This window comes from Sapajus apella, unplaced genomic scaffold (genome assembly GCF_009761245.1).
Source record: "Sapajus apella isolate SASKATOON/1434 unplaced genomic scaffold, GSC_monkey_1.0 scaffold75, whole genome shotgun sequence".
NCBI lineage: Eukaryota > Metazoa > Chordata > Mammalia > Primates > Cebidae > Sapajus > Sapajus apella.
In genome coordinates this window covers 809,107-834,587 of record NW_022437015.1, presented here as the reverse complement: position 1 = coordinate 834,587, position 25,481 = coordinate 809,107, and the positions used below count along the sequence as shown (strand labels likewise).

General features: G+C 36.7%; 1 protein-coding gene across 3 annotated transcripts in view; it reads right to left on the bottom strand.

Moving 5' to 3' along the window:
• Positions 1-283: 283 nt before the first annotated feature.
• The window catches only part of CHIC1 (cysteine rich hydrophobic domain 1), a 152,453-nt gene continuing 127,255 nt past the window's right edge, over positions 284-25,481 (bottom strand). The window contains exons 4-6 of one of the 3 annotated variants that reach the window (XM_032251301.1): positions 8,076-8,132; positions 7,744-7,803; positions 284-6,508 (exon numbers count right to left, since the gene is read on the bottom strand). In XM_032251301.1, the coding sequence (XP_032107192.1) occupies positions 6,458-6,508; positions 7,744-7,803; positions 8,076-8,132 (168 nt within the window). In that variant the 3' untranslated portion in view covers positions 284-6,457. Of the gene's footprint in view, positions 6,509-7,743; positions 7,804-8,075; positions 8,133-25,481 lie in introns of those variants that run through there. The other 2 variants (XM_032251302.1, XR_004260770.1) reach the window with 2 other exon arrangements.

The following is a 25,481-nucleotide window of genomic DNA, read 5'->3' as shown; positions in this document are numbered from 1 at the left end:
ATTGCATACTTAACAAACTACATTGTAGTGTAAATACAAGTTTTATATGCACTGGGAAACCCCAAAATTTGTGTGGCTTATTGTGGCTGTCTGCAACTGAATTCACAATTCCCTGAGGCATGTCTTTATAACATAAATTACTTATAGGATTGAACATAACACTAGTAAATGTGGAAAAAGGCCAGATATAAAATACAATTTTTAAAAGAAGCCTCAATTAATTGCCTTATAATGATGGATATAAAGGAAAGGGAAGAAAGGAAGATGCATCAAAAACACATAATTCAATTCGTTAACATAGATTTACACTTTATTTTAATTTTGCATCCTGAGATAATAAAATTTTATCTGACAAGTGAACAATGACAGAAGCAGCAGTGAAAATTTCAGAGAGGCAGGTATCCTTCATTTTGGCACAGCTGTATATAGATTGAGTTTTTCCAGGAAAGTCATTCCTGGACTCAAGGGAAAAAAAATGAATTCATTCCACAGGCTATGTAACAATACAAGATGCATTAAAGTTCTCAGTTTGGATGGACATATCCACTATTACTCTTTTCTGGTAAAGCTGTCCCAACAGGAATCCTCTGACAAAAAGTCAAAATCCTAGGCTTCTCCAGCAGATATTTTTATCAATGCCCGCTTTCTAGTTATCTGGATATCCTGTTCTTGCAGCCAGATTCATATTTGTATGTGGTTAGTCCAAGGAGGGCAAATTCGCTTGTAGATTATATACTTTCAAACACTTGTTACTTGTTTCAAAGTCCAGTCATTAAAACAACTTTATACTCTTTGTGTAGTAGAAAAAATGGAAAATTAAAAAAATAGCCAAGATAAAAACAAAGAAATAAAAGGAACATTTGAGAAATTATTGCCTTGATTCATCATGTTAAATTTATGTATAGAACTACTTTAAGAGTTAGGAATTGATATTTAGTCCAATGCTAGAATATGACATTATAACACTTTCCACATTTGTAATCCTATATGTATGTGCATGTATGAGTAACATGTACACACCTAAATAAATTAGGCCAGTTATATTCTGAAACAGAAGAAAAAAACCAAAGGCAAATTCTAAGCTGAAGCTATATAGCCTAATATAGCCAAAACACACATACACACATTTCATTATTTAGAGACTAGGTAAATAATCTGTGGAGAGGGTCAAATAATCTTAGTTCCTTTATAAAAGTGGTTCCCAACATTTTCAGCCTAAGTATCCCCTCATTATTCCTTTCCCATGTTTTCAAGTATTTAATAAGTTGAATATAATAGGCTTTCTTATTTTATTATTAATCAAAATCATACTGTCATTCACAGCTTTTTATCAGTTGTTAATAAGCAAGCAGTAATAACATAGAATTAAGAGAACACAGGCAAAATGCATGGAAATTCAATGTCTCAATTGGCTTGTAAATCAGGAATATTATGGGTAAATGTAAGGTTTCTAATATACTTTTTGAAAAATTAAAAAAAGTTCAAGGATAACCCCCACTGCTGTCTTCATCCGTTGAAGTTGGGAACCACTGGTTTACATCCACCTGCTTTTCCTTCCTAAACCCAGTATTGCATAATACAATTACTCATGTTTAACACATAGGGGATTAATAACAAAATTTACTATTAAAACAACAGATCAACTGCAACAGTCATTCTGTAGGACCTGACTGAGAAAGAAAACATAGCATGGATTTAAAGAAATCTATTTAGAAATTATATAATTATGATATCCAGTATATCTTTCAGTCAACTTCAAAGCACACTAATATATGAAAATATCCTCAATTCCCCTGTGAGGTAGGTCCAGATTATTGTCCCCACTTCAACAATGAGGACATGAGGTACAGAAGAATTATGCAGCAGAGCCAAGAATTAAACCAGAAGTGACTTGGGTTTGAATCGCATACCAGTTTCCTTTACATCTAATTTTATCAATATGTTCCAACGGATCTGTTTGAGGGTATGGAATTTGATAAGACAGTAAAGTAGACATTGGATAGAATATGAAATCTTTACATAAATGTCAAAGTGGGTCCTCCCATATTTCCATTGTTGTTACAGCTATAATTCTTGCCTGAATACCAACTGCAGAGACAGATTCCACACAGGCAAAGCACACAGACCTCAGTGCTCAGTTCCTAGGAAAACTACATTTACTCTTAGCATCACCAAGGAACTAAGGCATCAGGTTCTGGGAGTCTGTGTGATAATTAACAACACGTCAGCTAGCAGCCAGTTGGCAATCAAACTTTTACTGCATGCAAGGCACTGTGAGAGTTTTCACCAAGGACAGTAGATCTGAGAATAATCATTCTGAGATTCTAGAGTAAAAATTTCTAGAATTTCTAGAATCACAGAATGTTAAGTGATCTCTAATTTTCTGTCCAGCTCTAGGTTCCACCGAATAATTTTACAGGAAAAGAGATAACATGCCATTAAGATGACCTGCCTGGGGCCCACAATATTAGATCATTTCCTCATATAGTATGAATGTGACAAAGTTCACAGAAAATGGAACATACACACAGGCTGCCATCAAAACAAAAAGGCTGGCTCAGAATCAGGTAAGAAAAATGTGGGGAAAGATAAGATCATTCATTTATATATATATATATATAGATAGGTATCACTTGTTTAAGTCCACAGACTACATGAACAGGTATTAATAAAACCTATTCATTTTTGTGAAAAATTTCCCAACTGTTTTCTATTTATAGGAACCCAAATAATTTGATGGTTGTTGCAAAATATTTTTAAAGCATACTTTTATAGGCATAAGAGGATCTAATTTCAATAAATTTGAGCACTTATAATCAAATTAGCAAAAAGTATTTCCACTATGTGAAACTGATCCAGTTAATCAGGTGAATATAATTTCTATATCCTCCTAGGTCAATAGAGTACATTTTAATAAAATATTGTTTGGAAGCTTTATGTTCAAGTAGTGAGGTTTTTTTTTTTTTTTTTTTTTTGGCAGCTTATTTGTAAACGAAATAAAAATGCTAATGATCTTTTAAAGCTTTCATACATTTGTTCAAAGGCTTACACATTTTTAAACTTTGTTCAAATTTCATTAAAAATGGTAGAGTGATAAAACAGTTTGATTAATTGCTCAGATATTAGTGTTTACAGGCCATGAAAATATGACTAGTATGTACATTAAATACCTAAGTGGGTTTTGGTAGGGCTTTAATCAAAGACAACTGTTCTTCCAGAACTACTTTAAATTACATGTTTACTAGCATTAGAATTATACTATTTTTAAGTGACTGATAGTCTTGTTCTGTTATATCTTGTCACTAATATTTAATGACTGGGGAAACAGAAGGAAAGAGGCTTTGCATAATAAATAAAAGATAATACACTAATAAAATATTCTTAGACCTAGTTGAAAAGGATGATTTCTAATGATCTAATGATCTGCCAATTCATTTATTATGTTTTCTTAAGCGTAATGTGTTATCTTTGTTCTAAAAAGACAAGGCACTTCTCCATCTTCTTCTAAAGTTTTACTACAGTGGTCTCTTTCCTAAATATAAGTGTTTGGAAGGAACAAAGAGTGGAGATATATATGGGATGGAGTTAATAAATCTGTAAATGACACTTGCCCATATTAGTTATTAGGGATAAACATGTTATTGGCCTGTGGGACAAGCTTAAAAATAGCCAGTTCAACAAATTTATTAAGCCAGAATCTTGGGCCAAATGAGAGACATTGAAACGTTGTTAATTTTAAAACACAATTTTAGTTTGTAACCTCAATGCCTTGTGGGATTTATATACTTTGGCAAATACATGTTATTTTTCTCTGGAAACTATCACAAGTTTCATAAAGAAATGTTATGAAACAAAGAAATACAAACTTAATTTCTTCAGCCTAAAAACAACTTTCACAAAAGTATGTTACTAATGGAAAATTACAAGTATGTTCTATCCTAAGCATAACAGAAAAAAGACTCCATGGGGGAGGAATTAATCACCACAGTATGCTGTGTCATTTTAGCATTCACTGCAACCAATTTTACTGAAAACAAAGCAACCCCCTCAAAACATTGCAAAATATCCAATTGCTAATCAGCCCCCTGCAAAGAAAAACAGTTTGAAAAAGTAGCTATACTTTTTCAAAAAAGAGAAAAAAAATTGGTATTTTTTGGGTAGTTGAAGAAACTAAGATGAGTCAATCAGCATAATGAACAATAAAATAATAAACTTGGGTGACTAGAATAAGCTTTAAAATTAAGTTCATGCATACTGACAAATGGTTTTTGTGACAAATGCTACTGCAACTAAATTATACTGTGGCATTTCCAGATACACCTTATTCCCATTTTCAATAATTGTTTCATGGAAACAATTCACCACTTCCTGCTGTCCTTTGTGCAAAACCAAGTGTGATTTATATGTGGCAGAAAAAGCTACTATGACTATTGTATGCTCAAATTCTAAGGTTACAGAAAAAAGTAAGATTTTTAAGGATTAACAAAAGGAATTATTCTATCAGTGATAATGAGACATTTTGTATTATGCTGAAAATCAATTTTGTTATTAAAATATCAGTTTGAAGCATAAATTTGATGACATTAGCTGGAACATAAACCTCAGATACAATTTTCCCTGACCTTAGCTATAAAACAAGACATTTGGTATACATTTTCAGAGGCTTCTACCTTGTCTATAAAAATACATCTTCAATTTTGCAGCAGGCAAACACATGACATTTGCAGGCATACACATTATTATTAAAGGTTAGAGATTTGGGGTGGCTGAGTGGCATGGAGGTAAAAGGGCTCTACAGAGGAAGGTGGAAAACTGTTTGTGCAAACAATTATAACCACATATCAAATAGTGTCTTCTTTTTCTCTCTTTTTTAAAACTGATCAAAGATAAATTTTAAGAGTGGCTTAAAAAGGCTTGACCTTGCATAAAGAAATAATTTTCAGTTCACTGAGATGAATCTTGCCTAAAAGGTTTACTAAAAACAGTAAGAGTAAGATGACAAAATATTATTCAGCCCTAGACATTTCCCTTTTTAGCACTATGAATTACAAATAATGCCTACAAACAGGCATACATTTGCAGTTGAATTAATGTGATATAAAGCTTTCATTATACTGAATTTTCAAATTCTAGTGTATGGTGCTAGCAATCATTTTACTTGTGAAGAAAAATAGAGAAATATATACCAAATAAATGTTACATATGTGCTGAATTTACAAACTAAAATACTTTCGTCTAAACACTTGTCTTTCTTCCTTGATATCTAAATGTTTTAAAAAAGATCTTCAAAAACAGAATTGAGAATATTTTTTTCAATTATTAATCAGCTGCTATATACTCTGCAGCTACAGCTTCTCAATTAGTTCTCTCTCTTTCTCAAACTACAATATCAGAACTCCAGAAAGGGGTTAGTGGCTTTCAAGGCGGTCTAGATACCTTCTGAAGACATCTGAAATCTCAAAATACTCCTTAAAGGTCATAATTGTGTGTATTTTCAAAGTAGGAAAGAACTACAAAAAGGGAAATAATGAAGGATAGTGAGATTGTGAAATGTGTCAGATGTCAAACAGTATTTTTGTGGGAAGGAGTAGAGAACAAAATGGAAATTATTAAATGAAATGGAAAAAATAAAGGTCATGGTTTCAGGTGCAATACATAATATCTGAGATAATGATTTCAATTTTAATCCACTTATTACAAAGGGCAAACTTGCCCTACACCTGAAGTCATTATGGCCTTGCCATAAAACAGCATGTCAGAAGTCTCTAGATTCAAAGGGATGCTTGCGAACTTCATTCATATTAAAATCTACGAAAAATTGTTGGCAATACAGTAAGAGTAATATTGCATTCTGTAAACCATGGCATACCACATTTTACATTATGCAAAGAGGCGATATTTACAAGTCTTTAGGAGTTTGAATATTTTATCCACTAACAGAAGTGATAAAGCAAAGTGCAGGACAAAACCAGTGCCATTAATTGCATGTCCTTTTAAAGCATTTTCTTTAAAAGCAGAGTAAAACCATTTCTAGGAGCTATCAAAAGCTTATTTAAGTTTGTCCAGTAAGGGATTACAGAGCATCAAGTAGCCTAGAAAAATGATGCGAGTTTAGATCAATGAGTGTGAAAATTATAAGGCAGCATGCTCAGAACAAGTTTTTGTTTTTAAATACCAGCACTGATGATTTATCTTTAATGGCAACTATCTACATATGTATATGGACACACACGTGTGTGTACTTATTTAAAATTGAGAGCGCAAAACACAAGCCTCATTTAACAACAAAAAAGATGTGCAAATTTTCTTCATAAACCAACATAAAAGAGCTAGAAGAATATTCTACCATTATAAAGAATAAGTTGAACACAGCAAAGGAGACCATCTTCATTCCAAATCTACAAGGCACTAAGGGTAGGAAATGACAGGTAACACAGAAGTGACTGGATAAAACTCCTCAGTCAGGTCGAAATATGGGATATTTTGGTAAGAATTCTATTAGTATTACCTGTAAAATAAAAACAAGAATATATTGACAAAATATTTTTCATTTTATATAACTTATAAATAATGCAGAAAGTCTATAATCATTTTACATAGGACAATATTTCAATCCTTTATCATATAAAGTGAAATACATGAAAAAAATATGTAAAGAACTTAAATCACAAGTTGTTATTAGATTGGCAATTTAAAAATTAAGCTGGCAAACAAAACTACTTATTGTAGCTAACAGATTTTACTATCTGATTTACAATAACTATTTGTCTAGGTTCAGAGGAGCAAACCCTATTACTTTACGTTCTTCCTTCACACCCTTATCTTTTTGTTAGCAAAGTAGAAGAGATTAAAAAAATGCTATACAGATTAAAAAACACCTTTATATTAGACATATATTTTTCAATTAAAGTAACTGATATTAATTGGAGATTATTACCTTTCATAAGTTGTGAAAAATAATAATGTATCCAAATGGATTGAGTAAAACATTTTAATTACAAAAAGGTTTAGAAATATAATTTTCAAAAACTTGGATATTTTCGAATGCTTTATCTATAATGAATTTTAGACTTGTGGTCATTTGCACATTTTCCCCAAAATTATTCAAAGTGGAGAGAGATACCATAATAATCCTTACTTACAAAACACACATGGAATGTTTGTTGTTAAATATATACTACATGTTGAAAGCTTGGATAAATTTAATATTCTTTTCAATGTCGATGCTAAATTGATCATATGGGCTGTATGTAAATTTATGTCTTATGACTAAGATTGCATAGCTTTCAGTTAAAATACAATTAGAACCTATGTTTCTTCACTAAAAGTTAAATTTCAGCCAGGAAAAAAAAAGCCAGTAACAGAAATCCAGAATTCAGACATTAATTCCTATTTTATGCAAGTTTTGACAAGATTACATTTAGAAATATTTTGTTCAACAGCAGCTTTCCCCATCACCACATGCTACGGCTTATGCCTATGTTAAAAGAGGATTAAGGTTGTACAATGTTTTCATTTCAGCATACTAACTGAAACTTTTCTAAGATTCAAATGATGGTTAGCTTTCAAGATATTTTAGGTTGGCTACAAATCTAAAGAAGATAGGAGAAAACCTCTATATTTCAATGGACAAACGTTCTGGCTGAGGAGAAAAAAAGAAGGAATAGTTGACAAATGATAAACATAGGGAAATGATACATTTAGAATGAATCAAAAAATAATTAAAAACAACCTCATACTTACATACTCCATCATATTGCTAGATTCACATTTCCTCTTAGTCAACTTCCAGTGCAAAGCAAGCTAAGAAAGTATAGTCTTGTTAAGAATTTTTATATTAACTTAAACTAATTACAACCTATACATTTGAATAAATCACTGAAAACAATCCAGGAAAAGTACAGGATACAAAACAGAGCACTTAAAAATACCTTGTAAAGAATATATATTAAAAATTGAGTATTAGTTCTCTAATCCATTCCTTTGTGGCCTAAAAAAATCCCATTTTGTATTTTTTTTTCAATTTAATACTGTAAATATATGAATGGGGCACTTATTTACTTAAAATTTCTTACCTTGTGATATAATCTGTTATTTTCCCATTCTATTAACTTCTGAATTGATCTTCTGGTCTAAGAAAAATGATCAAAACTTTGTTACAAGATGACCTGAAGGGCTTTGTAAACTATGTGCATCTATATTTTTCTGCCTACTTGTAATGCCTCATTATGTTCTCCTTGTTTTTCTATTAGAAATCAGAAATAAGCAATATAAGTGGCAGAAAATGCTAAAAGAGTAGGATTTTGAGTGATTATTATAATAAGATTTTCTACCTATCAATCAATCAATCAGATTTTTATATGCGCTTTCCAAAATGAAATATGTATGAATTGCTTTATGTTGTGAGGCCATCCACTGGACTGTTGTGAAAACCTAACCAATATACTAACTTGAGATGGTAGTCCATTTATGAATTTAATCTAGATTTTCACATAACTTTCATAGAATTACTTTAAATAATCATTGAATGCCAAGCTAATCTAATTTCTCAGGAAAAGTTTTTCTACCATAGCTCCTGGCACAATACCTGTCATATAGCATTCAGCCAAGATCTATAGGCTGAATAAAGCAAGCCAACATATATATTAGAATTTCTATTGAAAATAGCATGTTAAAAACAGCCCGTGGAAAACATAGAAAATTATAAATCAGAGAAGCAGTAATGTAACAAAGAAGGGGACAGAGACTGAGTTTCTTCATTTGGAATCTGTATATTTTGTAGGAAGTAAAAAACGTTTAAAAAGGTTTTCAAAACATTAAAAGATGACACCTGCTTAGCCTGTCATGGACATTGCCAACAACAGTATGTCCTACCTAAGGACTAATGGACCCACCCACTGGTCTACTGCAGATGCTGCCAGCACCTGCATGTTCCTCCCAGGGTCCCAGGGAATACCTGGCCTAGGGGACTGAGGAGCAAACATTTTGGCATACTGGGACCTGTATGCCCTGAGTGAGGGCTGGCCTACCCAGGGTCTGCTGCCACCACTGTTGACACCTTCATGGCCCAACCATGATCCAAAGATTGACATACTCAGGGCAAGTGAATGCCAGTGCCCATATGCACTATCTAGGGGCTTGAGGACCAGTCTACCTGGCATTGCTGTCCCAAAGCCTTATCACAGCCTCCACCAATCAGCTGTAGCCTTAGCCACTAAGAAACTCAAAGACACTGCTGAAATTGATTACAGCTGAAGTAATCAAAGGAGACTACACTGTGGTGCCCATGCAGAACCAAAGCCAAAGCACCCTACACAACCAACATTATAGACACACCTATAGGAGAAACTCTTTCCCCATGGGAGCTACTCCATAAAAATGAATGAAGTGGAAATTATAGCAGATGCGGAAATTAATGTAAGGTCAAAAGAAACAAGAAAGCACAATACCTCCAAATGACACAATACTTTTCCAGTAACAGACTCCAAAGAAAATGAAATTTATGAAGTGCCTGAAAAGGCATTAAAAAAATGATGTTAGGGAAATTGAGATACAAGAAAACAAATAAACAAGATTTAAAACTCAGGAGAACAATTAATGACCTACATGAGAAATCCAACAAAGATATTAAAAAAGAACAAAGCAACTTCTAGAACTAAGAATTAAATGAATGAAATTAAAAATACAAGAGAGAGCTTCAACAATAGACTGGACAAGCAAAAGACAATTTCTGAACTTGAAGACAAATCTTTTGAAATAACCTATGCAGGAAAAGAAAAGATAAAAGGAAAAAGAATAAAGAAAGCCTTTGTGACACCATCAAGCAAACAAATTTTTGACTTGTGGAAGTTCTAGAAGACAAGAGATGGATAAAAAACATATTCAATGAAATAACAACTGAAAAATTCCCAAGTCTTGGAAGAGATCTAGACATCCAAATACAGAAAGCTCAAAGACTTCAAAAGAGATTCAACTGAAAAGGTTGAATTAAAAGCACATTATAGTCAAACTGCCGAAGTCAGAATCAGAATTCTGTAAACAGCAAGAGAAATGCAGCAAGTCACATATTATGGAATTCACATCAACTAACAGGAGATTTCTCAGCAGAAACCTTCCAGGCCAGGAGAGACTGGATAGATCATCTGAACAGAAAATCAAAAAAGAAATATCAGACATAAACTGCACTACAGACAAAATAGACCAAATAGACATTTACAGAACATTTCATCCAACAATTGCAGAATACACATTCTTCTCATCAGCACATGGAACATTTTCCATGACAAAAAACATGTTAAGGAAAAATTGTCTGAAATGTAAAGAAATCAAAATCATATCAAGTATCTTCTTAGACAAACATAGAATAAAACGAGAAATCAATAAAAAGAGAAAATTTGGAAACTGTACCAATACATGGAAATTAAAAAATGTATTCCTGAAAGACCACTAGGTCAATAAAGAAATTAAGGAGAAAATAAAGTTTCCAAAAACAAAAAGGAAAAACAATAAACAAAAACCTGTAAGATACAGCAAAAGCAGTACTAAGACGGAAGTTTATATAGCAATAAATGCCTATATCAAAACAGTAGATTTGAAAAAAAGAATACAATGATGCACCTCAAGGAACTAGAAAAGCAAGAACCAACCAAACCTAAAATTAGCAGAAGGGAAAAATAATATAGATGAGAGCAGAAATAAAATAGAGATTAAACAATATGAAAGAATAATGAAAGAAAAAGTTGGTTCTTAAAAAGACAAAGTAGACAAACCATTAGCTAGACTAAGAGAAAAAGATAGAAAAGCCAAATAAAGGGGGAGGGGCCAAGATGGCCAATTAGAAGCAGCTGTGGTCCACTACTCTCAAGGAAAGGAATGCAAGGGGCGAGTAAATATAGCACTTTCAACTGAAATATCTAGGTTCTCATATTGAGACTTATTAGGGAAATAACAGACACACAGAGAACAAAAGCAGGGTGGGGCAATGGCCCACCTGGGAATGACATGGAGCTAAGGGAAACCCTACCCCCAGCCAAAGGAAGCAGTGAGTGACTGTGTGACCCTGGGAAACCATGCTTCTCTCACGGATCTTTGCAACCCATGGGTCAGGAGATCCCCTTGTGAGCCCATGCCACCAGAGCCTTGGGTCTGACACAGAGCTATATGGAGTCTTGTGGAGCGGCTGCTCTAGCAGGCACAGAGACCCAAGGAGCTTTGGTACTCTGGCCCTGAGATCCCCAATGAATGCGTCTGCAACTCAGGCAAGAGAGGAGGTCTGCATATACCCCTAAGAAGTGGGTAGAATCCAGGGAGCCGAGCAGCATGTTCTGCAGGCCCCATTTCTACCTCACCTCACAAGATAAGAACCACTGGTTTGGAATCCTAGCCAGCCTCGGGCAACAGGTTGGAGCCTTCCTGAGAACTGAGCCCCAGAAAGAGGGGCAGTTACCATCTCCACTATCTGGTCAACTCAGCTATTCTAGCCTGTGGGCTTTGGAGAGCTCAAATGGTCTGGAAGAGAAAGGCACCCATGCTCCAGCAGCACAGAAGAGTGGCTTGGACAAATTGTCCCAGACTGTTTCTTTATGTGGGACCCAATCTATTCTTCCACACTGGGAAGGAACTCCCAGCCAGATCCTCCAGCCATGCCCGCAGGCACTATTAAAGATAGAGCTCTGATCTCTCCTTGAGACATAGTGCCAGAGGGAGGGAAGGGCCGCCACCTGGGTTAGTTAGACAACTCAGTAGTTCCACCCTGTGGGCTTAAGAGAGTCCAACAATCCAGATGAGGAAGGGTCCCCTGAGTAGTGCAACACAACGGCTTTGCCAGATTTTAGCCAGATTGCTTCTTTAAGCAGGGCACTAATCTATTCCTCCTCACTGGACAAAATCTCCCAGCAGGACCCTTCAGCCATGCCTGCTGGCACATATTAGGGAAAGAGCTCTAATTTCTCCCTGGGATGGAGTGCCCAGGAAAGGGGAGGGCCACCACCTGGGTTGGTTAGTCACTCAGTTGTTCCAGCCTGGAGATTTGGAGAGTCTAAGTGCACAAGGGCAAACGTGGTTCCCCACTATGACACAGCTGTTCTGTTGAGGCATGATCAAGCTGCTTTTTTAAGTGGGACCCTGATCCACTCCTCATGAGGTGGGTCCTCCCAGCTGGAACCTCTGGCCACCCCTCCCCACTTCCTCTCCCTGGGATGGAATGCCTGAGGGGCAAGGCAGGGTGCCACCTTGGCTTTGGGCTTATCAGCTGGTCCAGCCTGTGGCCATTGAAAAGCCAAACTGATCAGGGGTTGAAGGGATCACCAACATAGCACAGCTGCTCTACCAAAATGCAGTCAGAATGCGTTTTTAAGTGGGTGCCTGATCTTGTTCCTCCTGACTGGAAAAGATGATGAAACAGGTCTCCAGTAACCTCCTATAGGCATGTTTGAGCTGGCAAAAGGTCAGTACTCCTCTGGAATGGAGCTTCCAGTGGAATAGGGTGACTGCCATCTTTGCTGTTTTGCAGTCTTCACTAGAGATACCTCCAGGTATGAGAAAAACTGAGGCTAGAGTGGACCCTCAGCAAACTGCAGCAGCCTTGTGGAACAGTGGTCAGACTGTCAGAGGAAAAACAAGGGAAAACAACAACAACAACAAAACACAAAAACTCCATCCAAAGGTCAACAACCTCAAAGATATAAGGTAGATAAGCCCCAAAAGATGAGAAAGAACACAAAATCGCAAAAAATTAAAAAATCCAGAGTGCCCCTGTTCCTCCAAATGTCCACAACACCTCTCCAGCAAGGGCTCAGAACTTGGCTGAGGCTGAGATAGCTGAAATGACAGAAGTAAGCTTCAGAACGTAGGCAATAATAAACTTCACTGAACTAAAGGAGCATGTTGTAACCCAATGAAAAGAAGCTAAGAATCTTGATAAAGCAATACAAGAGCTGACAGCCAAAATAGGCAGTTTAGAGAGGAAAATAACTGACCTGTTAGACCTGAAAAACACACTACAAGAACTTCACAATACAATCAAAAGTATTAATGGCAATATAGACTAAGCAAAGGAAAGAATGTCAGGGCTGGAAGACTATCTTTCTGAAATAAGCCAGGCAGACAACAAAAAAAGAATGAAAAGGAATGAACAAAACCTCTGAGAAATATGGGATTATGTAAACAGACTGAATCTATGGCTGACTGAGGTACCTGAAAGAGACTGGGAGAATGAAACCAAGTTGGAAAACATACTTGAGGATATCATCCAAGAGAATTTCCCCAACCTAGCTGGACAAGCCAACATTCAAATTCAGGAAACGCAGAGAAATCCAGTAAGACACTCCATGAGATCATCCCCAATGAATGATCATCAGGTTCTCCAAGGTCAAAATGAAAGAAAAAAATTTTAAGAGAAAGGCCAGGTCACATACAAGGGGAAGCCCATCAGACTAAGAGTAGTCCTCTCAGTGAAAAACCCTACAAGCTGGAAGAAATCGGGAGCCAATATTCAACATTCTTAAAGAAAAGAATTTCCAACCCCAAAATTCATGTCCGGCCAAACTAAGCATCATATGCAAAAGAGAAATAAAATCATTTTCAGACAAGCAGATGCTGAGAGAATTTGTTACCACCAGACCTTCACTGCAAGAACTCCTGGAGGAAGCACTAAATGTGGAAAGGAAAAACTGTTATTAGCCACTACAAAAACACACTTAAGTGCACAGACCAGTGACATAATGAAGCAATCACATAAACAAGTTTGCAAAATAACCAGCTAGTATCATGATAAAAAGATCAAATCCACACATAACAACACTAACCTTAAATGTAAATGGGCAAATGTCCCAATTTAAAGACATAAAATGACAAGCTGGATAAAGAACCAAGACATATTGGTATGCTGTCTTCAAAATACCCATCTTATATGCAAAGACAAAAACAGGCTCAAGATAAATGGATGGAGGAAAATTTACCAAGCAAATAAAAAGCAGCCAAATCAGGGTTTGGAATCCTAGTTTCTGAAAAATGAAGACTTTAAAGCAAAAAACATAAAAAAAAGACAAAGGAGGCCCGGTATGGTGGCTCACACCTGTAATCCCAGCACTTTGGGAGGCCAGGAGTTCGACCAGCCTGACCAACATGGAGAAACCCCATCTCTACTAAAAATACAAAAATTAGCTGGGTGTGGTGGCACATGCCTGTAATCCCAGCTACTTGGGAGGTTGAGGCAGCAGAATTGCTTGAACCCAGGAGGTGGAGGTTGTGGTGAGCTGAGATCATGCCACTGCACTCCAGCCTGGGCAACAAGAGTGAAACTCCATCTCAAAAAAAAAAAAAAAAAGACAAAAGAGGGCATTACATAATGATAAAGGGTTCAATTCAACAAGAAGAGCTAACTACCTAAATATATATGCAACCAGCACAATAACACCCAGATTCATAAAGCAAGTTTTTAGAGACTTTCAAAAAGACTTAGACTCCCACAGAATAATAGTGAAAGACTTGAACACCCCACTGACAATATTAGACAGAACATTGAAACAGAAGATTAACAGACATTCAGGACTTAAACTCAGCTCTGGATCTGATAGATATCTAAGAACTTTCCACCCCCAAACAATACAATATATATTCTTCTCATTGCCACATGGCACTTACTCTATAATTGATCACGTAATTGGAAGTAAAACACTCCTCAGCAAATGCAAAACAAAACAAAACAAAACAAAACAGAAATTGTAACAATCTCTCAGAGCACAGAACAATAAAATTAGAATGCAAGATTTAAAAATTCACTCAAAACCACTAAGATGGTTAATACTGAGTGTCAACTTGGTTGGACTGAAGGATACAAAGTATTGATCCTGGGTGTGCCTGTGAGGGTGTTGCCAAAAGAAATTAGCATTTGAGTCAGTGGGCTGGGGAAGGGAGATCCACACTTAATCTGGTAGGCACAATCAAATCAGCTGCCAGTGAATAAAGCAGGCAGAAAAAATGAGAAAAGGAGAAACTGGCCTAGCCTTCTGGCCTACATCTTTCTCCCATACTGGATGCTTCCTGTCCTTGAACACTGGACTCAAAGTTCTTCAGTTTTGGGATTCAGACTGTCTCTCCTTACTCCTCAGCTTGCAGACAGCCTATTGTGGGATCTTGTGATTGTGTAAGTTAATACTTAACTCCCAAATACAACCACACAACCAGGTAGAAACTGAAAAATGTTCTCCTATATCACTCTTTAGTACATAATGAAATTAAAGTAGAAATCAAGAAGTTCTTTAAACAAATAAGAACAAAGATAAAATGTACCAGAATCCATGGGATGCAGCTAAAGCAGTGTTAAGAGGGAAATTTATAGCACTAAATGTACACATCAAAAAGCTAGAAAGACCTCAAGTTAGCAACCTAACATCACAACTAAAAGAACTAGAGAACCAAGAACAATCAAATGCCAAATTTAGTAGCAGACAAGAAATATTCAATATCAGAGTGGAAATGAAAGAGACAGAGACACAAGATTTCTGGAAAGATGGCTGAATAGGAACAGCTCTGGTACGCAGCTACCAGTAAGAGTGACACAGAAGACAGGTAATCTCCACATTTCCAACTGAGGTACCTGGTTTATCTCACTGGTACTGGTTTGGTAGTGGGTGCAGCCCAAGGAGGATGAGCTGAAGAGGGCAGGGTGGGGTGTCACCTCACTCTGGAAGTGCAAGAGGCCAGGGAACTCCCTCTCCTAGCCAAGGGAAGCCATTAGGAACTGTTCCTGGCACTCTGGCTCAGACACTGCACTTTTCCCACAGTTTTCACAACCCAGAGACCAGGAGATTACCTCTGCTGCCTACAACACCAGTTCCCCAGGTTTCCAGCATAAAACTGGGTGGCAGTTTGGGAAGACATTGAGCTAGCTGAAGCAGTTTTTTCCCGCCCATACCCCAGTGGTGCCTGGAATGCCAGTGAAACAGAACTGCTCATTCCCCTGAAAAAAGGGGCTGAAGCCAGGGAGCCAAGTAATCTGGCTTGGAGGGTCCCACCCCCATGAAGACCAGCAAGCTAAGACCCACTTGCTTGAAATTCTTGCAGTCAGCACAGCAGTCTGAGCTCCACCTGGGATGTTAGAGCTCAGAGTGGGGAGGGAAGTACAGCATTGCTGAGGCTCCAGTAGGTGGTTTTAACCTTGCCTGTGTAAACAAAGTTGCCAGGAAGTTTGCATAGCAACTAGATGGAGCCAATAGCAGCTCAGCAAGGCCACTGCAGGCAGATTGTGTCACTAGACTCCCTCCTTGCTGGGCAGGGTATCTCTGAAAAAAGGCAGCATCCTATCAGGGGCTTATAAATAAGTCCCAACTTCCTAGGACAGAGCACCTGGGAAAGGGGTGGTTGAGGGGTGGTTGTGGTTACAGCTTCAGCAGACTTAAAACATCCCTGCCTGGCAGCTCTGAAGGGAGCAACAGATCTCCCAGCACAGCACTTGAGTTCTGATAAAAGAAAGACTGCTTCATCAAGTGGCTCCATGATCCCTGTGTATCCTGACTGGGAGACACCTCCTAGTAGCGGCTGAGAAACACCTCATACATGAGAGCTCTGGCTGGCATCTCACGGATACCCTTCTGAGATGAAGTTACCAGAGGAAGAAACAGGCAGCAACCTTTGCTGTTCTGCAGCCCCCACTGGTGATGCTCAGGCAAGCAGGGTCTGGAGTGGACCTCCAGCAAACTCCAGCAGACCTGCAGCAGAGGGACCTGACAGAAGAAAAACTAAGAAACAGAAATAGTTTCAACATCAACAGAAAGGATGTCCACTCAGAGACCCCATCCAAAGGTCACCAACTTCAAAGACCAAAAATGGATAAATCCATGAAGATGGAAAGAAATCAGCAAAAAAAAAAAAAAAAAAAAAAAGGCTAATAACTCCCAAAACCAAAACACCTCTTCTCCTCCAAGGGAACGCAACTCCTCAGCAATAAGGGACCACAACTAGATGGATAATGAGTTTGATGAATTGACAGAAGCAGGCTTCAGAAGATGGGTAATAACAAACTTATCCAAGCTAAAGGAGCATGTTCTGACCCAATGCAAGGAAGCTAAGAAACTTGAAAAAAGGTTAGACAAAATGCTAACTAAAAGAACCAGTGTAGAGAAGAACATAAATGACTTGATGGAGCTGAAAAACAGCATGAGAAATGCGTGAAGCATACACAAGTTGCAATAGCCGAATTGATCAAGCAGAAGAAAGAATATTGGAGATTGAAAATCAACTCAATGAAATAAAGTGACAAGGCAAGATTAGAGAGAAAAGAGTGAAAAAAAAATGAACAAATCCTCCAAGAAATATGGGATTATGTGAGAAGACCAAATCTATGTTTGACTGGTTTACCTAAAAGTGATGAGGAGAATGAAATCAAGTTGAAAAACACTCTTCAGGATATTATCCAGGAGAACTTTCCTAACCTAGCAAGGCAGGCAAACATTCAAATTCAGGAAATACAGAGAACACCATAAAGATACTCCTCGAGAAGAGCAACTGCAAGACACATAATTGTCAGATTCACCAGGGTTGAAATAAAGAAAAAAAATGCTAAGGGCAGCCAGAGAGAAAGGTCAGGTTACCGACAAAGGGAAGCCTATCCGACTCATAGCCGATCTCTCAGCAGAGAGCCTACAAGAAAGAAGACAGTGGGGGCCAATATGCAACTTCTAAAAGAAAAGAATTTTCAACCCAGAATTTCATATCCAGACAAACTAAGCTTCATAAGCAAAGGAGAAATAAAATCCTTTTTGGACAACAAATGTTGAGAGATTTTGTCACCACCAGGCCTGTCTTACAAAAGCTCCCGAAGAAAGCCCAAAACAGGGAATGAAACTACCAGAACCAGCTGCTGCAAAAACATACCAAATTGAAAAGACCATCAACACTACAAAGAAACTGCATCAACTAATGGGCAAAACAACCAGCTAGCATAAACATGGTGGGATCAAATTCACATATAACAATATTAACCTTAAATGTAAATGGGCTAAATGCCCTAATGAAAAGACACAGACTGGCAAATTGATAGAGTCAAGACCCATTGGTGTGCTGTATTCAGGAGACCCATCTCACGTGCAAAGACACACATAGGATCAAAATAAAGGGATGGAGAAAGATTTACTGAGAAAATGGAAAGAAAAAAAAAAGGCAGGGGTCACAATACTAGTCTCTGACAAAACAGACTTTAAACAAATATCAAAAGAGACAAAGAAGGGCATTACATAATGGTAAAAGGATCAATGAAATAAGAGCTAACTATCCTGAATATATATGCACCCAAAACAGGAGCAAGCAGATACATAAAGCAAGTTCTTAATGACCTACAAAGAGACTTGGACTCCCACAAAATAACAGTGGGAGACTTTAAGAACCCACTGTCAATATTAGACAGAAAAACAAGAAAGAAAATTAGCTATGATATCCAGTATGTAAACTCAGATCTGGACCAAGCAGACCTAACAGACATCTACAGAATTCTCCACCCCAAGTCCACAGAATATACATTCTTCTCAGCACCACACCACACTTATTCTAAAATTGACCACATAATTGGAAGTATAACACTCTTCAGCAAATTCAGAAGCATAGAAATCATAACGAACAGTCCCTCAGACCACAGTGCAAACAAATTAGAATTCAGGATTAAGAAACTCACAGAAAACCACATAACTACAGGGAAACTGAACAACCTGCTCATGAATGACTACTGGATAAATAGTGAAATGAAGGCAGAAATAAAGATGTTCTTTGAAACCAATGAGAACAAAGAAAAAACACACCAGAATTTCTGGTACACATTTAAAGCAGTGTGTAGAGAGAAATTTATAGTACGAAATGCCCACAAGAGAAATGAGGAAAGATCTAAAGTTGACATTCTAATGTGACAATTAAAAGAACTAGAGAAGCAAGATCAAACAAATTCAAAAGCTAGCAGAAGACAAGAAATAAGATCAAAGCAGAACTGAAGGAGATAGAGACACAAAAAACGCTTCAAAAATCATTGGAGGAGCTGTATTTTTAAAAAGATCTACAAAATAGATCACTAGCCAGACTAACAAAGACTAGAGAGAAGAATCAAATAGATGAAATAAAAATGATAAAGGGGATATCACCACTGATCCCACAGAAATACAAACTACCAGAGAATACTATAAACACCTCTATGCAAATAAACCAGTAAACCTGGAAGAAATGCATACATTCCTAGACACTTACACCCTCCCAAGACTAAAACAGGAAGAAGTTGAATCCCTCAATAGACCAATAAAATATTGTGAAACTGAGGTAGTAATTAATAGCCTACCAACCAAAAAAAGTCTAGCAACAGACAGGTTGACAGATGAATTCTACCAAAGGTACAAAGAGGAGCTGGTACCATTCCTTCTGAAATTATTCCAAACCACAGAAAAAGAGGGAATCCTCCCTAACTCATTTTATGAGGCCAGCATCATCCTGATACCAAAATCTGGCAGAGACACAACTGAAAAAGAAAGTTTCAGGCCAATATACATGATGAACATTGATGTGAAAATCCTGAATAAAATACTGATAAACCGAATCCACCAGCACATCAAAAAGCTTATCTATCATGATCAAGTCAGCTTCATCCCTGGGATGCAAGGCTGTTTCTACATACACAAGTCTATAAACACAATCCATCACATAAACAGAAGCAAAGACAAAAACCACATGCTTATCTCAAGAGATGCAGAGAAGGCCATCAACAAAATTCAACAGACCTTTATGCTAAAACCCCTCAAAAACTAGGTATCAATGAAATGTATCTCAAAATAATAAGAGCTATTTATGACAAACCCACAGCCAATATCATACTGAATGGGCAAAAACTGAAAGCATTTCCTTTGAAAGCCGGCACAAGACAAGAATGCCCTCTCTCACCACTCCTATTCAAAATAGGAAGTTCTGGCCAGAGCAATCAGACAAGAAAAAGAAATAAATGGCATTGAATTAGGAAAAGAGGAAGTCAAATGTCTCTACTTGCAGATGACATGTTTGTATATTTAGAAGACCCCATCGTCTCAACCCAAAATCTCCTTAAGCTGATAAGTAACTTCAGCAGTTTCAGGATACAAAATCAATGTGCAAAAATCACAAGCATTCCTATACACCACTAACAGACAAACAGAGAGCCAAATCACAAGCGAACTGCCATTCACAGTTGTTACAAAGAGATTAAAATACCTAACAACTAACAAGGGATGTGAAGGACCTCTTCAAGACGAACTACAAACCACTGCTCAAGGAAATAAGAGAGGACACAAACAGATGGAAAACATTACATGCTCATGGTTAGGAAGAATCAAAATAGTGAAAATGGCCATACTGCCCAAAGTAATTTATAGATTCAATGCTATCCCCATCAAGCTACCACTGACTTTCTTCACAGAATTGGAAAAAATATCTTAAACTTCATATGGAATCAAAACAGCCCACATAGCAAGGACAATTCTAAACAAAAATAAAACAAAACAACAACAACAAAAACAAACAAAACCAAAAAGAAAAACAAAAAAAACAAAGCTGGAGGCATCACACCACCTGACTTCAAACTGTACTACAAGGCTACAGTAATCATAACAGCATAGTACTGTTATCAAAACAGATATATAGACTAAGGGAACAGAACAGAGGTCTCAGAAATAATGCCACATATCTACAACCATCTGATCTTTGACAAACCTGAAAAAAGCAAGCAATTGGGAAAGGATTCCCTATTTAATAAATGATGTTGGGAAAACTCGCTAGCCATATGCAGAAAGCTGAAACTAAACCTCTTCCTTACACCTTATACAAAAATTAACTGAAGATGGAGTAAAAATTTTAATGAAAGACCTAAAACCACAAAAACTCTAGAAGAAAATCTAGGCAATACCATTCAGGACATAGGCATGGTCAAGAACTTCATGACTAAGACTCCAAAAGCAATGGCAACAAAAGCCAAAATAGACAAATGAGATGTAATTAAACTAAAGAGCTTCTGCACAGCAAAAGAAACTATCATTACAGTGAACTGGCAATCAGTAGAGTGGGAATTTTTTTTTTGCAATCTCTGCATCTGACAAAAGGCTAACATCCAGAATCTACAAAGAACTTAAATAAATTTATAAGAAAAAAAAAGAAACAACCCTATCAAAAAGTGGGTGAAGGATAGGAACAGACATTTCTCAAAAGAAGACATTTATGCAGCCAAGAAACACATGAAAAAAAGCTCATCATCACGGGTCATTAGAAAAATGCAAATCAAAACCACATTGTGATATCATCTCACACCAGTTAGAACTAGAATCATTAAAAAACCAGGAGACAAGATGCTGGAGAGGATGTAGAGAAATAGAAATGCTTTTACTGTTGGTGAAAGAATAAATTCATTCAACCATTGTGGATACAGTGTGGTGATTCCTCAAGAATCTAGAACTAGAAATACCATTTGACCCAGCAATCTCATTAATGGGTATATACCCAAAGGATTACAAATCATTCTATTATAAAGACACGTGCACAAGTATGTTTACTGTGGCACTGTCCACAATAGTAAAGACTTGGAACCAACCCAAATGTCCATCAGTGATAGACTGGATTAAAAAAAAATGTGGCACATATATACAATGGAATACTATGCAGCCATAAAAAAGGATGAGTTCATGTCCTTTGCAGGGACATATATAAAGCTGGAAGCCATTCTCAGCAAAATGAACAAAGAAAACCAAACACTGCATGTTCTTACTCATAAGTGTGTGTTGAAAAATGAGAACACATGGACACAGGGAGTGGAACATCACACATTGGGGACTCTCAGGGCATGGGATGCTAAGGGAGGCATAGCAGTGGGTGGGGGAAAAGTGGAGGGATAGCATTAGAAGAAATATCTCATGTAGATGATGGGGCGATGGATGCAGCAAACCACCATGACAAATGTATACCTATGTAACAAACCTGCATGTTCTGCAGTTGTACCCCAGAACTTAAAGTGTAATAATTAAATAATAATAATGATAATAAATATAGAACCAAAAGCATTGGCAACAAAAGCCAAAATAGACAAATGGGACCTAATCAAACTTCAGAGCTTCTGCACAGAAAAACAAACAGTCATTAGAGTGAATTGGCAACCAAAAGAATGGGAAAAAATTTTTGCAATCTACCCATCTGACAAAGGGCTAATATCCAGAATCTACAAAGAACTAAAATAGATTTACAAGAAAAAAAACAAACAAGCCCATTGAAAAGTTGGTGAAGGATATGAACAGACACTTTACAAAAGAAGACATATATGAGGCCAACAAACATGAAAAAATGCTCATCGTCACTGGTCATTAGAGAAATGTAAATCAAAACTACATTGAGATACCATCTCATGCCAGTTAGAATGGCGATCATTAAAAAATCTGGAGACAACAGATGCTGGAGAGGATATGGAGAAATAGGAACACTTTTACACTGTTGATGGGAGTGTAAATTAGTTCAACCACTGTGGAAGACAGTGTGGCAATTCCTCAAGGACTTAGAAATAGAAATTCCATTTGACCCAGCAATCCCACTACTGGGTATATATCCAAAGTATTATAAATCATTCTATTATAACGATGCATGCACACGAATGTTCATTGCAGCACTGTTTACAATAGCAAAGACCTGGAACCAACCCAAATGCCCATCGATGATAGACTGGACAGGGAAAATGTGGCACATATACACCATGGAATACTATGCAGCCATAAAAGACGATGAGTTCGCGTCCTTTGTAGGGACATGAATGAACCTGGAAACCATCATTCTCAGCAAACTGACACAAGAACAGAAAATCAAACACCGCATGTTCTCACTCATAGGCGGGTGTTGAACAATGGGAACACACAGACACAGGGAAGGGAGCATCACACACTGGGGTCTGTTGGGGGGAACTAGGGAAGGGACAGCAGGAGTTGGGGATTTGGGGAGGGATAACATGGGGAGAAATGCCAGATATAGGTGATGGGGAGGAAGGCAGCAAACCACACTGTCATGTGTGTACCTATGCAACAATCTTACATGTTCTTCACATGTACCTCAAATCATAAATGCAATTAAAAAAATATATATATAAAATGCAAAAAAAAAAAAAAAAAAAAAAAGAGATAGAGACACAAAAAACCTTCAGAAAACAAACCCAGGGTCTGGATTTTTGAAAACAGTAATAAAATAGAGTGCTATCTAGACAAACAAAGAAGAAAAGAGAGATTATTAAATAAACACAATCAGAAGCGATAAGAAGAATAACACCATTGACCCCACAGAAATACAACCAACCATCGGATAACACTATAAACACCTCTATATACGTAAAGTAAAAAATATAGAAGAAATAGGTGATTTCCTGGGCACATACCCCCCTCCCAGGGCAGAACTAGGAAGAAAGTGAATCCCTGAATAGGCCAATAATGAGTTTTAAAATTGAGGCAGTAATAAATAGCCTACCAACCAAAAAAATTCTAGGACCAGGATTCACAGCATATTTCTACCAGAGATGCAAAGAAGAGCTGGTACCATTCCTACTGAAACTATTCCAGTAAATTGAAAAGGAGGGACTCCTCCCTACTTTATTCTATGAAGTCAGCATAATCCTGATACCCAAAAATGGCAGAGATACAACAAAAAAGAAAAGCTTCAGGCCAATATCCTTGATGACATCGATGCAAAAATCCTCAACAAAATACTGGCAATCCAAAACCAGCAGCACATCAAAAAGCTTATCCACCATGATCAAGTTGTCTTTCTACCCAAAATACAAGGTTGGTTCAACATACACAAATAAAAAAATATAATTCATCACATAAACAGAAGACAAAAACCATGATTATCTCAATAGATGCAAAAAGGCCTTCAATAAAATTCAACATCCCTTCATGTTAAAAACTCTCAATAACTTAAATATTGAAGGAATATACCTCAAAATAATAAGAGCCATAAATGACAAACCTACAACCAATATCATACTGAATAAGAAAAAGCTGGAAGCATTCGCCTTGAAAATTGGCACAACACAAGAATGCCCTCTCACCATTCCTATTTAACATAGTATTAGAAGTTCTGACTAGAAAATTAGGCAAGAAAAAGAAGTAAGGCATATTCAAATAGGAAGAGAGGAAGTTAAACTATCTTTATTTGCAGTTGACCTGATTCTATATGTAGAACACCCCAGCGTCTCAGCCCCAAAACTTCTTAAGCTAATAAGGAACTTCAGAAAAGTCACAAGATACAAAAATCAATGTGCAAAAATCACTGGCATTCCTATACACCAACAACACGCAAATTAAGAACCAAATCATTTATGAACTCCCATTAAAAATTGCAACAATAAGAATATAAAATTCTTAGGAATATAGCTTACAAGGGAATTAAAGGACCTCTTCAAGGAGAGCTACAAACCACTGCTCAAATAAATCAGAAATGACACAAACAAGTAGAAAAACATTCCATGCTCACGGATAGGAAGAATCAATATTGTGAAAATAAACACACTGCCCAAAGCAATTTATAAATTCAATGCTATTTCCATTAACCTACCTCTGACATTCTTCACAGAATTAGGAAAAAAAAAACTATTTTAAAATTCATAGAGAACAAAAAAAGAGCTTGGATAGCCAAGGCAATCCTAACCAAAAACAATAAAGTTGGAGGCATCATATTACAAGACTCTGAACCATACTACAAGGCGACAGTAATCAAAAACAGCATGGTATTGCTACAAGAACAGACACATAGACCAATAGAACAGAATAGAGAACCCAGAACTAAAACTATACATCTACCACCAACTGATCTTTGACAAAGCTGAGAAAAACAAGCAACGGGGAAAGGATTCCATGTTTAATAAATGGTGCTGGAAGAACTGGGCAGCCATAAGCAAAAAATTGAAACTGGACCTCTTCCTTACAACATATACACAAATCACCTCAAGATTGATTAAAGACTTAAAAATAAAACTCAAAATTATAAAATCCCTATAAGAAAACCTAGGCAACACCATTCAGAACATAGACATGAACAAAGATTTTATGATGAAGATGCCAAGAGCTATTGCAGCAAAAGCAAAAATTGACAAATGGGATCTAATTAAAGAGCTCCTACACAGCAAAAGAAACTATTATTAGGGTAAACAGACAACCTACAAAATAGGGTAAATTTTTTTGCAATCAATCCATCTGACAAAGGTCTAATATCCTGCATCTATAAGGATCTTAAACCAATTTACAAGAGAAAACCAACCCCAATAATAATTGGGCAAAGGACATGAACAGACACCTCTCAAAAAAAGACATATATGCACCAAAAAAAAAAAAAACAACCATAAAAAATGCTCAATATCATTGTTCATTAGAGTAATGCAAATCAAAACCACAATGAGACCCTATCTCACACCAGTCAGAATGCCTATGATTAAAATGTAAACAACAACAACAACAACAACA